The sequence below is a fragment of the Uloborus diversus genome, chromosome 8, assembly GCF_026930045.1.
Source record: "Uloborus diversus isolate 005 chromosome 8, Udiv.v.3.1, whole genome shotgun sequence".
NCBI lineage: Eukaryota > Metazoa > Arthropoda > Arachnida > Araneae > Uloboridae > Uloborus > Uloborus diversus.
The window spans coordinates 114,160,834-114,177,063 of NC_072738.1; the positions used below are offsets into that span (position 1 = coordinate 114,160,834).

General features: G+C 33.7%; 1 protein-coding gene across 1 annotated transcript in view; it reads right to left on the reverse strand.

Annotated features, from left to right (window-relative positions):
- The window catches only part of LOC129227296 (pleckstrin homology-like domain family B member 1), a 120,842-nt gene that overhangs the window by 14,502 nt on the left and 90,110 nt on the right, over positions 1 to 16,230 (reverse strand). Inside the window, exon 15 of the mRNA XM_054861834.1 lies at positions 4,962 to 5,078. Coding sequence (XP_054717809.1) covers positions 4,962 to 5,078 — 117 coding nt within the window. The remainder of the gene's footprint in view (positions 1 to 4,961; positions 5,079 to 16,230) is intronic.

Below are 16,230 nucleotides of genomic sequence, written 5' to 3' on the forward strand. Positions count from 1 at the left end.
ATGTTTTTACCAGGGCTGCGGAGCTGGAGTGAAAAAGAACCAATTCCGAACTGTGACTCTTACCCTATCCCCTCGTTTGTGCACTAACTATTAAGCAAATATTCATTGCTGATGCTTGAATAATTTAATCCAGTGGTGAATAACCTTTTTTTTTTTACCTGCGGGTGACAACTCACATTAATAGGAATCTCGTGGACCAGAACAAATATCAAATTTATTTATATGATTTAAGTTTTTCTAGATAGCATGGGAAAACAAGGGAAACAAAAGACAATTACAAACCAAAATTGCTGTCTACTACATGCTTATTTTATTGCATCTGTGTTTCAGAAATCAATTTATGACTACTTGACTTCAAAATTCATAACACCGAAAGAAGATTACTAGTATTTTTGGAAGGTTTTAGAATATATTTTTCGTTTTTTAACACTGAATACAACGACGGGGCACATGGGTCATCATTTGATCCGCGGGCTGTAGGTTGAGCACCACTGATTTAATCAATGCTCCTAGTTCATCAGAACATTGGATGGACTATAAATGCGGGCAGTATTGAAATACAATTTAGCACTATTTCCATTGCATCAGATAATGTTCAAAAACTAGTCTCCTGTACATGCCGGAAAACTCGGTGTTCTTCGAAGAGATGTAGTACATGCAAGACATAAAATTGTTCATGCACATAATTTTCCTCTAGTGACAGTAGCTGTATAAACTCTCAGGAGGAAAATAACTCCGTACGCAAAAACAGGATAAATGAATTCAGTGATTCTGACGATGATACTTCAGAATAAAGAGTTTGCTTCTTGAAAAAAACTATTTTTTGATGTACATACATAATGTTTTTAACGTACATGCATAATATTTTAAATGTACATGTATAATATTTTTTATGTATTTAAAATTTGTCTTCCTCTTGCTTGTCAGTTTCACTCCTTTTCATATATCTTTAATGGTCTGTAAAAAAATTATGAGACATTATTTTTTTGTGAACATTAGGTTTTTTTCATCTATAGACACTAAGGATTCAGAAAAATATCACTTTTCGTAGTACCCGAAGTTGGCAAACGAAACCATGTTTTTAAGCATCTTTTATGCCTTCGTCCCACAGCCTAATATTGGAATTTTTCAAAAATGAATGTACTGAAAAATAGGAACCAAAACAGATTTCATAATTCAAGTTATAAGTTACTTTTTATAATCATCATACGTACTTGTAATATACATACAAATTATTAAACAATTTTGTTCTCTAACTTATTTTAAAAACTTTTTGCCAATATTATTAATTATTTCCTTTATATAAATATTGATTTATTATTGCATCTTAAGACAAATGTTGTCGATTTAGAAAGGCAAAGAAAATTTCTCCGCTTAATCAAATACCCATTTAATCGAATAAAATTTTTTGGAACCGACGATATTCGATCAAGCGGGACTGATAGTACATAAAACGAGTGCCTAAAATGAAATATTCATTTAACAAAAACAGAAATCTCTGTTTCATTGTATCTTTGATCTGTTACTAAAACAAAGTTCAACGATCAACAAGTGATAGAGATGATTTTTTATAAATACAGTCGACTCTTGATAACTCAAAGGCCTTATAACTTGAATATTCCTTTATCTTAAAGTTTTCTTCAGTCCCAAAATAATTTAGAGTTTTCAATACAAAATTGTCTCAATGTTTCGAATGTACTCATTTTAAGTCGAAGTTTTTACAAAAGTTTCGTTTTCATTTTATGCATGAAAATGCAGCTAAAAAAGGAAAAAAGTTTTTTTTTGCCTTTAACACATTGTTTTGCATCAACTTGTGTGAGGGGGATTATTTACAATAGTGCTCTTTCAGGCGCACAGTGTTGAAAGATTAGATGAGAAGAAGCCAATTGTGGTACTTAATAATTTGGCCAAAATTAACAATTTGGCCAAAATTTAAAATTTTGGCCAAAATTAAATAGTGTAACCTTTATTTTCTGGATGTCTTAAATAACCTGCTTTGAGAACAAAAAGACCAATATGAACTGAAAGCAAAAGAAAAGAAATTGGGTCTAAGACATAAAAACTTCATGACTTTTGAGATAAGATTAAAAATGTAAGCAGAAGCACTCGGCAATAAATTCCTTTTTTGAACTATCTTAATAAAATTTATTCTCCGTAAAGATATTTTGAAAAAGCATTGATAATTAATTTTATCCAAACTATTAGTAATTAGAAACAAATCCATTATGCACTATTCCTGAAAAAGAAAATTATTACTCTTGAGAAGGCTGGGAATGGAACTTCCGGATAACTCAAATGTTTTTGCTGGGGCCCCTTGGGACTTCTGAGTTATGGAGAGTTGACGTTCTGTAGGCAGAGTAGGCAGTTGCCTGAGGCCAACAAATATTACTCTTCATATATTTTTCAGTATAAATATCCGTATTTTTTTATGTTTTATTTTAGAACGATATCTTTTCTTTTCATTAGATATGCTTTTTTCCCCCTTTTTTTCATAAAAATAAAATATTTTTACGAAGCATAAAAACAAATTAGCTAAATTCCCCCCTGACAAGTGATTGATATTGATAAGATAGCTGATTAAAGAATACTGATATCTCAATTTAATACTGTCCAGAGTTTCCAAAACATTCTTCAGTGACCTTTGTAGAAACTTGTTTTTAATGAGCTTACATATAATGAGATGAAAAATGCCAACTTGCAACAACAACCTCATTATCATCAAAAAGATAAGCATAAAGGTAATTATGCCATTAGTTTTTAATATCTAAGTGGTTTTAGATTGATCGCAGCCCCATCACTTTCTGTAAACAAACTGAGCTATGGAAATTAACTTTGAGTTAAAAGGTAAAAAACCAAAAAGAAAGAAAAAAAAAGGGACTTGGGTTCACATTGGACATTTCATAATTGGGTGAAAATTTCATAAATACAGTCGGACCTCCATATATCGAAGTAGCAAATTGTCGGGAAAAAAATTCGATATATAGAAATTTTGATATATAGAAATGATCTTATTTTATCCTAAAAGTCTCCTAAAACATTAAAATTAAAGCTAATTTACGTGTATGAAACTCAATTTCTAATTGATACGAGCATCGGATTAAATAAAAGTTAATGATTAAAAAAATAACAGAAATTACATTTTTGCGCCTTCATACATCTTCATTCTTCTTCAATTCAACTTGATACGCAACATTAGGGGATTTTCATTTTGACAATGTAATCGAAAGAAAAGAAAAAACTTAAATGGTTTCTACTGCAGCTAAAAAGACCTAGGAATAATAATCAACAGACCAAAGGGAGAACTTAAAACAGATTTTACAATGTTACTGGTTACAACTAAGACTTGAAATAAAATTTAGGGAATTTAAGAACTCCAGAACGAAAAACGACCTATCTACACAACCCTCATTCCCAGATTCCTTATGAGTTTCGTAGCAACCTTTAATAAACATAGTTTTCTCCCCTAACCTTCATTTTTCATGTGACAAACAGTCTAAAGTGGAAAAAAAATCTATGAATGTCTCGAAAAAAAAAATTGATATATAGAGATTTTTTCGATATATAGAAACAATTTTTCTATGTAATGAACATTGAAATTTGCCGTGATTTCGATATATAATAAATTTCGAAACGTGGAAGTTCGATATATGGAGGTTTGACTGTATGTTACAATTAGATAATCATGTATCACAAATTCAGCACAAAAAACATTTCATACTGTCATTTGAGTAGCGACACTCCCTATATCCATTTCAACGAATTTGGATAAGACCTGTTTTGTTTTAGCGTCTGAATATTATACAGACAATTTTGTACCAGCAATCAGTTTTCAATGTATATTTTCTAACACAGAAGAATACCTATATAACGCAATTCTCTATAAACTGCACAACTTTTCAGAAGTAAACAATAGGTTTTGAAGTTTAAAACATCCTTCTGCTTTGCCTTGTAAACATAAAAATTGTTAGGCAAATTATATTTTGAAACAGTTTTTCATCTTTCCATCATAATTCAAAGCTTTTAAAGGAAAATTATTATTCACAATAAAAAGAAAATACCACATTTCTCTTGAAAATGCAGCTGTTATGTAAACCATGAAGCTACCAAAAGTGCAAGATAATTCACTTTCTTTTGATTGCGAAACATGTATTAGTGAATGACTAATTCTATAATTAGTGCTTTACTACTCATTGCAGATAAAATCTATTCTGAAGTGCTAATATATAGACATATTCTGAATATTTGTTTCAAAATTTGTGAAATGACCTATATAACACCAAAAACCTATATAATACAAAAACTCTGGTCCCAAGGTGTGCGTTATAACGGTCTTCTACTATATTTGTATCCAATTTTGAAGGGAATGAGTGCCATATTTTAAAAGAACCTATCAAAAACTTTTAAGAGCATTGCTTAAGTTAAACTTAGTGAAATATGCATATAGTGAGTTTTGAAATATCACTTCTCATTTATTCAAAGCAAATTACAATGCAATATTCAGTTTTAACTAATTTTCATCAGTACTTTTGTCTGCTTACTCAATAAATATACCAATCAGTAAGAAAAAAAGAAACACTTTTTATACAGGGGAGGGGGGGGGGGGGTTGATTTGAAAACATTTACTGATATTTTTTCTAAAAAATAACTGCACTCATGTTCATATGTTTGCTAGGTTTTTTTCTTTGTAATCCATTCTTTTTATTTTACATATTTTATTTTTTATGTCACCAGAATTATTTGTTTGAATATATATACATTTTCATGCATACGTTTCGATTCATGTTTCTGAAAAAAAAATCGCTATTTGTTATACATCCCACAAGTAAATTTTTTTAATGCTTTAATTTTTCATATTTTTTCAATTCTGCATTTTTTATTTAAAATTTTTTAAAATAATTTTAGTTCTCAATTTTCTAAATTGATAGAGTAAAAAACATAAATTCCATGTAAAAAACCCTTACTTGAGCTCTCGGCTTATCCCGTCTTTTAACTTGAAAATTGCCATTTTCATGATGGTGATTGACTAATGGAGCTTGGTCCTGAAATGCTGACTGTATGGCACGTTCTTTTTGCAACACCTGGAAAAATGAAATAAAACATTGTAAGAAAATCAATGTGCACATTGTAGACACAATTTTTGCATGAAATTACCTCCATGAATCTTTAAAAAATGTAAACAATCCAACTAAAATCTACGCTAGCAAGTCAATAAACAAAATGACAAAGAAAGAATGAGATATAGTTCAGTCTTAGATAAGATAAAACAATTGTTAAATCCACTATCATAAATAAAAGAAAACTGATGACGAATGGAAAAAACTAAATACATAACAAATAAGACCATCATATACTTTTCTAAAGATAAAATAAATATCAAAATCATGTATGATAAAAATTATTCAAACATCAATTTCCAGAGATAGAGGAGGAAAAGGTGAATGAAACTTTTGTTAATAAAATGTTATTATGTGTGTTATTATTAAAGATCCAATGGAAGCTATGGGATATATGAATCTAGGTGGCAGGGGTACCACCTCCCCCCCCCTACGAAAAAGGGCGCACCCCCCCAAAAGTTTTGAAGACCCCCCAAAGCAAGAACCCCCCCTTAAAAAGTGAAGAATACCTCTCAAAACAACACCCCTAAAAATTTCAATGGCGCAGTCTACACCATGACCCCTCTTAGTTAGGCACCCTTCTAAGTGGAATATTATACAAGTTCATCCAATATTATTTGTATTAAGATCAGCATTTCTTAAATTGTGTTCCGCGGAACCCCAGGGTTCCATGAAACTTGTTCCACTCATTTTATTCCAGATTAGTTACGCTTAAAATCGACAAAAATAAGGTTTGAGTGAAGCTTTTAATCAGTATTTTCCGAATAAACAGCAAAGGAAACATAAAAATAAGGTATAAATTAAAACCCCATTTATTGTCAATGTACAACCTCCGACTATATCAGTACAATATTACGAAGTTTTAATTGAAAGACATTTAATTACAGTAAAACCTGTCTACAACGATACTGTTGGGACATGAAAAAATATTGTTATGGGCAGGTTATCGTTATAGACAGTTTGATTATTCATGTTGACATTTTCCTGGGTATTACTGCCTCTGACAGCACATTTTCAAAGCTCGACCTCGTTCAAAATAAAGCACTAAGACTCATCACTGGTGTTGCGGTGTCCACCCCTATTCCTGCTATGCAGCTACAGACAAAAATTTTTAATTTAACTGACAGACGAATCAAGGCTTCCCTTTCTCTCGCTGAAAGATTATTGAGAAAAGAGCATTTCTGGCCTGATTACATTCTTCCACATACTAGACTAAAATCTCAACATTCTTTTCTTTTTGAGTGCCAAAGACTTGCAGAGGCCTTCGAGGTCTCCAACTCCAGACTTGGCATCTATAGAGCATCTTCTTATACTGGCCTTCTGAGATATGCTGAAGTTAGGTTTGTTCTGGTACAGCCTGTTAAGAAATCAGATTCTCATCAGACTGAGATGTACTCCATTGCTTTGGTTACAATATAAGAGAGGCACCCTGATCAGGATTAGTGTAGGTTTTATACTGACGGATCGGTCACTCCTTCAGTTGGTAGAGCAGGTGCCGGTGCCTACTCCAAACATTTTAGTCTTCAGGAGCCTCTCGACACTTGAGCGGATAACTTCAATGGAGAAATGAACGCAATTTTTATGGCCATCAGATCTATTGGAGAACCAGCTGAACAAAATATTGTTCTCTTTGTCGATTCTCAGTCTGCGATTCAGACCATTACTGATAACAATCTATATCCTTCAGAACTTGAGTTTGAGTCTAAAAAATCCATTGACTCTCTTTTGCGTTCCGGAAGAGAGGTTGTCTTCCAGTGGATTCCAGGCCATTGTGGCATCTATGGAAATGAACAAGTGGACATCTTGGCTAAAGAGGCTGTGTCCGTGCATCCACCTTCTCGCCCGGTACCACTTAGAAACACTAAGCGACTTCTCGCAAACAAAATCCAACATGCTACAGTCTCTGCCCTGAGGAACAAAACTGACGGAAAGCCCTGGGCTTGCCTTCTGGATGATGAACAGCGTACGTGCCTTTCTCTCCTTCCCAGAGCCCTGGGAGTTGCCTCTTTCCGAACCATTACTGGACATGACTATCTACAGGCCCATTTACATAAAATCGACCTGGCAGATTCACCTCTCTGCGTGCTCTGTGAGGGGACTTCTCCAATGACAGGGGAGCATCTTTATAGTTGCTCCTCTTTTCATGATATTCATAATTGTGATGACTTCCAGGCCCTAACACAATTTGAAGCCACTTCATTGTTATACTGGATAGCAAGACGCCTTATGTTTGAAAGAACGATGGTGGGCTTAATTTAAAAAAAAAATCCTGGGACCAAGGAAAATATTGTTATAGACAAGACAGGTTTATTGTTATAGACAGTATCGTTATACACAGGTTTCACTGTATGTTAAAAAACTTTGTGTTACTTTTTAATGACAATATCTATCATTTGAAATCCTTTTCCTTTCTATTGCTAGGAAGCTGGTAAGCCAATTTTAAATGTTAAATTCAGACTAAGCTATTGAAGATAAACCAAGGTTCTGTGAAAAAAAGTGAACATTGAAAAGGATTCCACTCATGAAAGAAATTAAGAAACGCTGACCTAGATGAACATTGAGGAAAAAGACATATCCTTCCTTCCTTATGCATTAGAACTAAAATTAGTAGAAAAAAAATTATACACTTTTAATTTACCATAAAAATATAATCTAGTGTTCTTGGCATTAATCTGAATCTTGACATTTTGAATTACTCGCGTCGCGTGTAAGTCGGTCTCGCGCATAAGTCGCCCCCCCCCCCCTACTTTTAAGAGAAAAATCGGGAAAAAATAGAAAACCGGCGTATAAGTCGAGTCCCTACTTTGGGGGGGGGGAAGCGTTTTGCCGCTAATTTTCAGTTTAAAAGTTACAAAAAGGAGGAAAATGAAATGCAATGAATAGGTTTAAAAAGGTCTGATCTTTATTCTTTTGCACCAAAAGGGCTCGCTTTTGCAATCGCGATTATTGTAAAGGGTTCGATTTCGCTGTTACGATTTTTTTACTTTGATTTAATATGGATAAAACTTCATGCTGTAGTCATATTACATTATTAAAAAAAAAAAAAATGAGCATTAATTCGCGACAATCGAGAAAATTTGCGAATACAGCAATCCCCGCACTTTTCGCCTAGTTGGCCGTTTATTGTGATTATTTATTCTTTATTTCAGTCAGACCATGTAAAATCATAGCAGAATGTTAAAGTATTTACTTTTACAGCATCGGCTTAAAAGGAATGGACTAAAATCGGAGAATGTTTCATCAGTTCGAGTGTTTTTTTTTTTTTTTTTAAATGCCAGAGGCTGGATGCTTGATGTTGTGCGTCGGATGTCCCCCTCCACGTAGAAGGAAGAACATGCTCGCGAAGGTCCGTGAACCAGAGGTGTTTGTATAATACGCATTGATAAATAAAATCAAAAGAACATCAACTGTGGTTAAGTGAAAACAATAAGCAATTGCGATTGCTCAAAAGGAAAATAAAACAGAAAAAGTAAAAAGTAAAAGGGGGGGGGGGGGAGATTAGTTAGGCATAGGGATTACAAAACTAAGAATATATGAAAAATTAGGACTGAAAACACACATTAGAACCATAACACTAATTTGTGAGAAATAATAAATGTTTTGACAAGTTTTCATTCCAAATCAATTTCAAATATTTTTTAATTTAGAATTTTACATCTGACTACATAAACTATTAGCAGATGTATGCATTTGACCATAGTAATATAAAATCGAGAACAATAAATTTTAATTTTTCTTTCATTTGAGTGTTTTATTGAAAAAAAAAAAAAAAAAAAACTTATTTCAAGGAAATGTTTGATGTAAAAATTCTTATCACTGATCTTGCTTTCAACTTGAACAGCCCCCCCCCCCCCCCACCCCTACAAAAAAAAAAAAAAAAAAAAAAAAAAAAAACTTAACACTTATTAAATCGCCTAACACTTTTGTAGATAAAACAATTTTTAGCTTTATTTACATTTATACATTTAAGTTTTATATTCATTTACAGAAAAATGAAAATAATAACTATAAAAAAGCTGAATGATCTATGTTCATTAAATAACATCGTCGGAATACTGCAGCTGCAGAGAACATAAAGCAGAGAAAGACGGCAGGTTTCCCAGAAAACAATGATTCAGAGATTCCAGAGTAACCTAAACTACCTAAGAAAAGTCGCCTTTGCCCAGTTTAAACTTTGCTTCGCTAATGCATCATTTTTAAAAGGATATTAAGTGCAATTGTTTGTAAAATCTAAACTACTTTCAGGAAATACAAGGCTGTAATTGCCACTCACCAAAACCTAAACTGCAGTAATATAGTTATTCTTGTTGGCAAAGGATATGCACTGGGTGCTTGATAACGCTGGGAGAGAAAAAAGGGGAGGGGGGGCTGTTTCACTTTTCTTAGGCGATAAATAAGGCCGCGTTGGCCCATTTGGCGACTGTTCGCGGAATTTTGCCGACCTGAGTAAGTAAGAAATAAGTAAAGTTCGGCCGATGATACTTGGAAACTAAAGCTTTTTGAAGTGGTAACTTCTTTAGGCGCGTCAAGCCTCTTCGAAGTGGGGAAAAAACATCCATTTCGCGACACCGAAAGACCGTCACCTCACCGACATTTGGAATACAGCGCATGCGTGGCTTCTCTCTGCTCCTTTACGTGAGATTTTTTTTTTTTCGGTAAGATGAGAAAAAAACAATGTTTCTGATATCAGTGAGACATTGTGCTTGCCGTTGCCACTCTGAAAACGGACAGCTAATTGTAATGGTTGCGGTTTAAATTTCACCGGATAAGTCTTCAATTGCAATGTACGAGAATTTCTGTATGAAAGTGTATTTATTTATTCTAAAGTCGCATTTGCATTACTTCAAGATAAAATGGGAAGAGCTTTGATAATTTGCCAATGATTTTGAGTGGGGACTTCAATATCAACTTTGTAGATGGTAAAAAACTATCATTAATTGAATTTTCAAATGGAGAATTTAATTTAACGATGTCCAATGATTGCTATCTTAGCACATCTAAATATAAAACTGCGGGATTTTTTTTTTTTTTTTTTTGAAGTATTCTTTAAAAGATATTCAAATAACATTCGAATCAAAGTTTTTTATTTCCTATTTTAGTTACCATAAACCTATAGTATCAGTTTTGGAATATAATAATAATAATGATGATGATTGGGAAAAAAATCATGATAATGAAAATGAATAATATGAATAAATATGAAAAAAAAATTTTTTAATGGATTTTTTTGAATTTAAATCACATTTTTAAGAGTTTAAATCTTTTTTTTTTTTTTGAAATGAACCTTAAATTATCTGATGCCTCAAAATTCGAATTTCTCGGCATGCTGATCAATGTCACGGCATATCGGCTAATGATGGGTAACGTAAATTGATTGCGTGGAAAGTTCAGTATGTGTATTGTTTATTATTTTTATGCATTGAAAATTGAATAACACAAACTAAGAATTTCTTTTCAAATATTTCCTATATTTGCATTACTAATTACTTTATAAACGAACTGAAATAGACCAACCAAAATGTATATAATTGATGCTCAGATTGCTGATAAACGTAAAAACTAGCTTAAACTTACAAATTATAAAATTTTTATTTTTGAAACAACAATTAATTTTAAATGAAAATTAAACACACACACCACACACATACATACCAATTTTATTTTGTTTAAGTTTCCACTTCTGACGGCAGTCCCATGACTGCCTAATTTTTGTTACAATAGGCACAAAAGGTACCTATGTAATATAATCTATGTAGGTTGAGTGTAAAATTTAACAGAAAAAACTTAAGATTATATGGACAGCAATTTTTTATTGTAAAAACTTTATCTCAAAGTACTCTCAAGAATTTTATCAAGTTCCTTCCGGAGTGTTCTACTTAAAGTTTTTGTTTCAAACATGAGATTCGTTATAGAAAAACTCAAGCTATTGTGAACTTAATCTTAATATCAATTTTCATTTCACGAAAGAGTGCCATTTTTTATTTTACCCTGGAACCGAGCTGTATTTTTCTAAGCAGAGCGTATTAACTTAAAATGAAAAAAAGAAATGCATGTTGGAAATTGTTTTATTGACAACTTAGGATTTATAGGTTCAGTTTACCAACCGAAATAAAGTCAACAATTTTAAAAATTACTTTAGCATTTTTGAACATCATAAACAATTTTCCGCTTTGTTGAGAGATAAAAATTAGAGAACTTAACGTTCATGAAAATGAGCTTTTGCAAAACTTCACGCCTTCTACTCTACGCTCTTTCACAAGGGTTCGAATGGTTTCAACATCTTCCAAGGAGCAAAAATTATATAAGTGGATGTTATGCAGTGGAGAAGAAATATCTATGGTTTTCCAGCAAGCCTCAGATCGATCCCATTGAACTGGAGGACTGGTGTGATAGTACCATCGATCTTCTATGTGATTATCATATACTAGCAAAGTCTCTTTCAGCAAGATCGCCTTGGGTAGAAAATAAACAAAAGGCAAATCTACATGTTGACGCCAAGAATTACTCGAGGGGTCATATTCTTCGACAGTTTTCAAGAATCCCATTTCGTTTTCACCACCAATGAGATATATTTTCTCGTCAAAAACAGCAAGAGCAAAATTGCGCCGAAAAGTACTTGGAGCGTTCATTTGACGCCAGGTATCAGATTCTGGATCATAAGCTTGAACTATTACGCTTTCACCTTCGATATCCGTTAAAACTCCAATAACGTAAATGCATCCATTAACTGATGCTGCACAACAAGAATCCACAGCTGTCATAGAAGATACCATTGACCAATTATTCGTATTCGGATCATAAAATTCAACGAACTCTGTGGCTATTTCATGATCATGTATCAGTCCTCCTAATGAGTATATATAATTACCATGCCGCACTACGCAAAACTGATGCCGTGGAAACGTCATAGTTGCCATTGGAAACCATTCCTTATGCACCAAGTCGAACATCATGAAATCATTATCGTATGAATTGAACACATATAGATAATTGCCTATCGGTATGACAATATTAGGGCAAATAACTGCTTCCCCAACTTTTCTCCATAAATCTATATCTTCATCATAAGTGAGGTACAGTTTGATTCCATCTGTGTTGTGGTCAGCAAAGTAGTTGACGATAATATGCAGACATTTTGGTAACCTACCGTGTTTTACAACGGAACTCGGTTGATAAAATGATAAAATCAACCGGACAATATAATTTTTCAGGAAGTCCAATTTTCTGTTGATAAATGAATCAGGATTTTTGTCAAATTGCAGATCAAAGCAAAAGGGATTTTTTTGTATGAGATCATGGCAAATAATTTCCTTAGCTAAGTCTTCATCGGTTTCTTCTAATAAAACATTCGGTAAGAGTTCGGGTATATGTTGCTGTCTTCGAGGCACATCTTTTTCAACCCAGTAAACAATAGCCATCCACACAGCCTTTTCCCCCGATACATCAAGACTTTTATCTCCCAGAAACTGCTTAAGAGCTTGGAGTGATAATTCACCGATACCTGATCTGTGCTCAAGTAGTACTGATTCAAAATGTCCTTGAATAAATCTGTAGCATACCTTATTCAGATGAATTCTACCAATCTTCCAAGAAGCAATGAACAACGGCAGACAGTTTTGAACAGACATCTTCTGCATGGCAAAGCTGCGACATTCTTCAACTAAGTGGTCGAGTAAAAGATAATCCGATGCTACTAAGATGTCTGTGACGTTTTCGTCTCTCAACTGAACTTCATTTGTATAAATGTATCTCAATATGTGATTGAGCGTCGCTCCTTTAATTCCAGGAATCAAAAATTCAGTTCTCTCGCAATTGTTTGACATGATTAGTGCCTTAAAATAGTTGCTTCGTTGAAGGAGTATAACTCTGTGGATGGCAAAAGAAGAGCCGTCTTCCGTTTCCATAGTGGCATCAGACAGTTTCTGCATCCCCGAGCAAGGACCTTCCATGAACATACTTTCGAATGATTCCTTCTGTGTTTCCATCGCTATAGTTATTCTTTTCACTAACGTTTTTCCATCAGTAAATATTAAGTGCTAAATGTTAATCAGAGAAAATATTTTTGATATACTTGGCATTGAACAGACGGCTTTATTGCCATCGTTAAACAAAATTAATTGTTGTAAATCTAAAATTGAATTTTTAAAACCTATTGTTAAATGGATTTCGCACTTTGTTAGCTTAGTGCAACAATTGAAAACGTTTTACGATAACCCTAACTTGTAAGATTTCAATATTTAGGTTTTTATCAGTAAGTTGGCAATGTGTGAAAATAATGTGCAGTGAAATATTTCAGCATTTGATGATAGTTTTCGGACATAAAAAGACGTTAATAGAGAAAGCACTCCGGTACCTTTCCACAGAAGGTACGGCACTCGTAGTACAGTAAAATTAGGCCAAAAAATGGCCAAACCCAAACATCCAAAAGAAAAAAAGTGAAACCTGTTGCAAATTACTTCTTACCCTTCCAGCAAGAAGGGGTAAAAAGTCCCAGCACTTTGCGCGTCGGGTTTTGGGGGGAGGGGGGGGAGACGAAGTAATCCTCTATTTAAATAAAAATAATTTCTATTACTTAAAAAAAAATTCTGAAACCTCGCAGAAACCACTCTATAATAGTAAAACAATAAACTCTCACATAAAAAATTCTAATTAACAGGGGTGCACAGGCGGGGGGGAATGGGGGGGGGGTGTCCATGGAGCAGCTTTGCGTCATTGGAATTTTTAAGGCAGTTTTTTCAAGGGGTATTTCTTTCTTTATTGAGGACTTTTATTCTGGATGGGTACTCCGTCACCCTTAAGGGGTGCGCCATCGCTTTGAGGGGGGGGGGGGAACCCTGAATTTACATTCTAAAATCAACTATTGCAGTGAAGTTCACGAAAAAATTTCCCTGACCTTAACTTTTCCGAAGTACAAAATGCCTCACAATAATATGGTAACTTCAGAATGATAATTCTAAAAGATCTAAGCGAGCTCAGTAACCAAATTATTTGTGACTGGAGTTATTAAACTGTTTAGAGCGCAGGAAAACAAAATTCCTGTGCAGCATAAAAAAAAAGTCCAAATTGACCAAAGTTTCCCTACTTCTTCTTGATTAACTTACTTCAACTTTTCTACAATCTTTTGCCATCACCGTAAGGGTGGGACAAACCGGAATTGCCAATAGTTAGACGGGCAATGCTGCAATTCTGCACCCTCTAAGTCGGTGGGGGTTCTCATTTGCAAACACCAAGCTACCTCTCTTTTACGCAGCTGGTTATGTGAATTATGCTAAATATGCGGACATATACTTGCAACACTAACTGAAACTTTGAGTACATTATGCGATAAAAAAAATTTGATCACATCAAACATCAGCTAAAACATCAGCTATCCAACGATCTAACGCAGTGACAAATTCAGGTGGTCTAGAACCTGTAGTGATTCAACGATAGAACAAGTCTTGATGAGAGCAATGAGCAATACAACAAAATGCTAAATATTTACACCTTTTTGTCTCCCAATTTGGAATTCACAATCCGTTTCTAAAGCCCCCAGAAGTTTCTTCCCTCTTAAGTTGGTAGTGGTATTGCTCGCTGATGATAAGGTGAGTTGAGATGAGACCTTTAACGTTCGGGTAGTAACATCAAAGGATATTGAAAGGCAAACAATTTTGTGGCATTTCTTTGTAAAGGAGGTAAACAGTTATGTTTTAGCTTCTGTTAAGAGAGTAGTTACTATTGGTAAAGATGTGTAAGCCCAAACCATCTTTTACACCAAATGGTATGAACAGTAAAGATGGAATAACAAATTGTTAAAAATTTTTGGTACGAGTTATGCGCTGATCCTCCATTAGTATTCGATGAATCTGGTTTCAGAAGGAAAGAAATCTTGTATAGTTAAAGTGCTATTATCTGAAGCAAAAGGTTCATCCACCTTCAGAGAACGAACAGCTGGTGTCATATATGAGGCAGTGAGAAGCAAAGGGATGTAAGTGGACACTTTCAAGTTTTGAATAAAAGGCGTTTAAAGATAAGATCCTAGGTAGGTTTTCATTGATTTTCTTTTCTAAATCATGCTGTATAGAAGCAACTACCAGGTCTACTAGTACCATTTCTTGCCCCAACACTGTAAAAAAAATCCGGAAACGTTTCTGAGTATATCGTGCAGCTGTGGTTCATGAAAGTTTCAAAAACGTTTCTGAGTATTTCGGAATCCTCTTTCTGTAATGTCCAGAAACGTGTCTGAGTATTTCGGAATCCTCTTTCTGTAATTTTCAGAAACGTTTCTGAGTATTTCGGAATCCTCTTTCTGTAATTTTCAGAAACGTTTCTGAGTATTTCGGAATCCCTCTTTCCGTAATTTCCAGAAATGTTTCTGAGTATTCTGTGCAGCTGTGGTTCATGAAAGTTTCGAAAACGTTTCCGAGTATTTCGGAATTCTCCAAACAATTTTCAAAAACGTTTCCGAGAATTTCGGAATCCTTTTTCCGTTATTTTTTCTAAAATATAATTCTTTATTATAGTATTGCATACCATATCAGTTTCAATTTTTTCATATCTAAGAGCAATAATACAAGCAATTTTAGAATCATTCGTGGATTTTTTTTTTTTTTTTTTTTTTTTTGGAATTTCTAATGACAAATAGCATGGTTAACAGCATAACATATGCACAGTTATAAATTTTTGAAAAATTATGAAATAATCTAGTAGTTTCATTCCTAATCACAAAATCGTCGGGGAATTGGAGTGGGGGGTACCTTCTGAAAAGTGGGGATTGTTTGTTAAACAATCTTAAACTTCAGTTTTTCTCTCAATATTTTCAAGACAAAACTATCAACATATTGTATTTTTAATGCAGAACTTAAAAACATATCTTGTATCAAACTTGATAGCTTTTATCTTCGGATAAAATTTGACAGGACTTACCTACCCTTCGCGTTCCTAAATTCGTTCACCTCAAGTCAATTTCTCTGACGAACTAAGTGTACCGAAAAGTACCAACAGAGAAATTGATGAATTTAAATATGACACCAAGTCCCCCTGCTGGAACCATTCGGGTTGATTCTTCTGTTCTTGCCCTTTTCCATCTCATCACAAATATAAATACTTATTCAAAATAGGTTACTGATTTTATTTT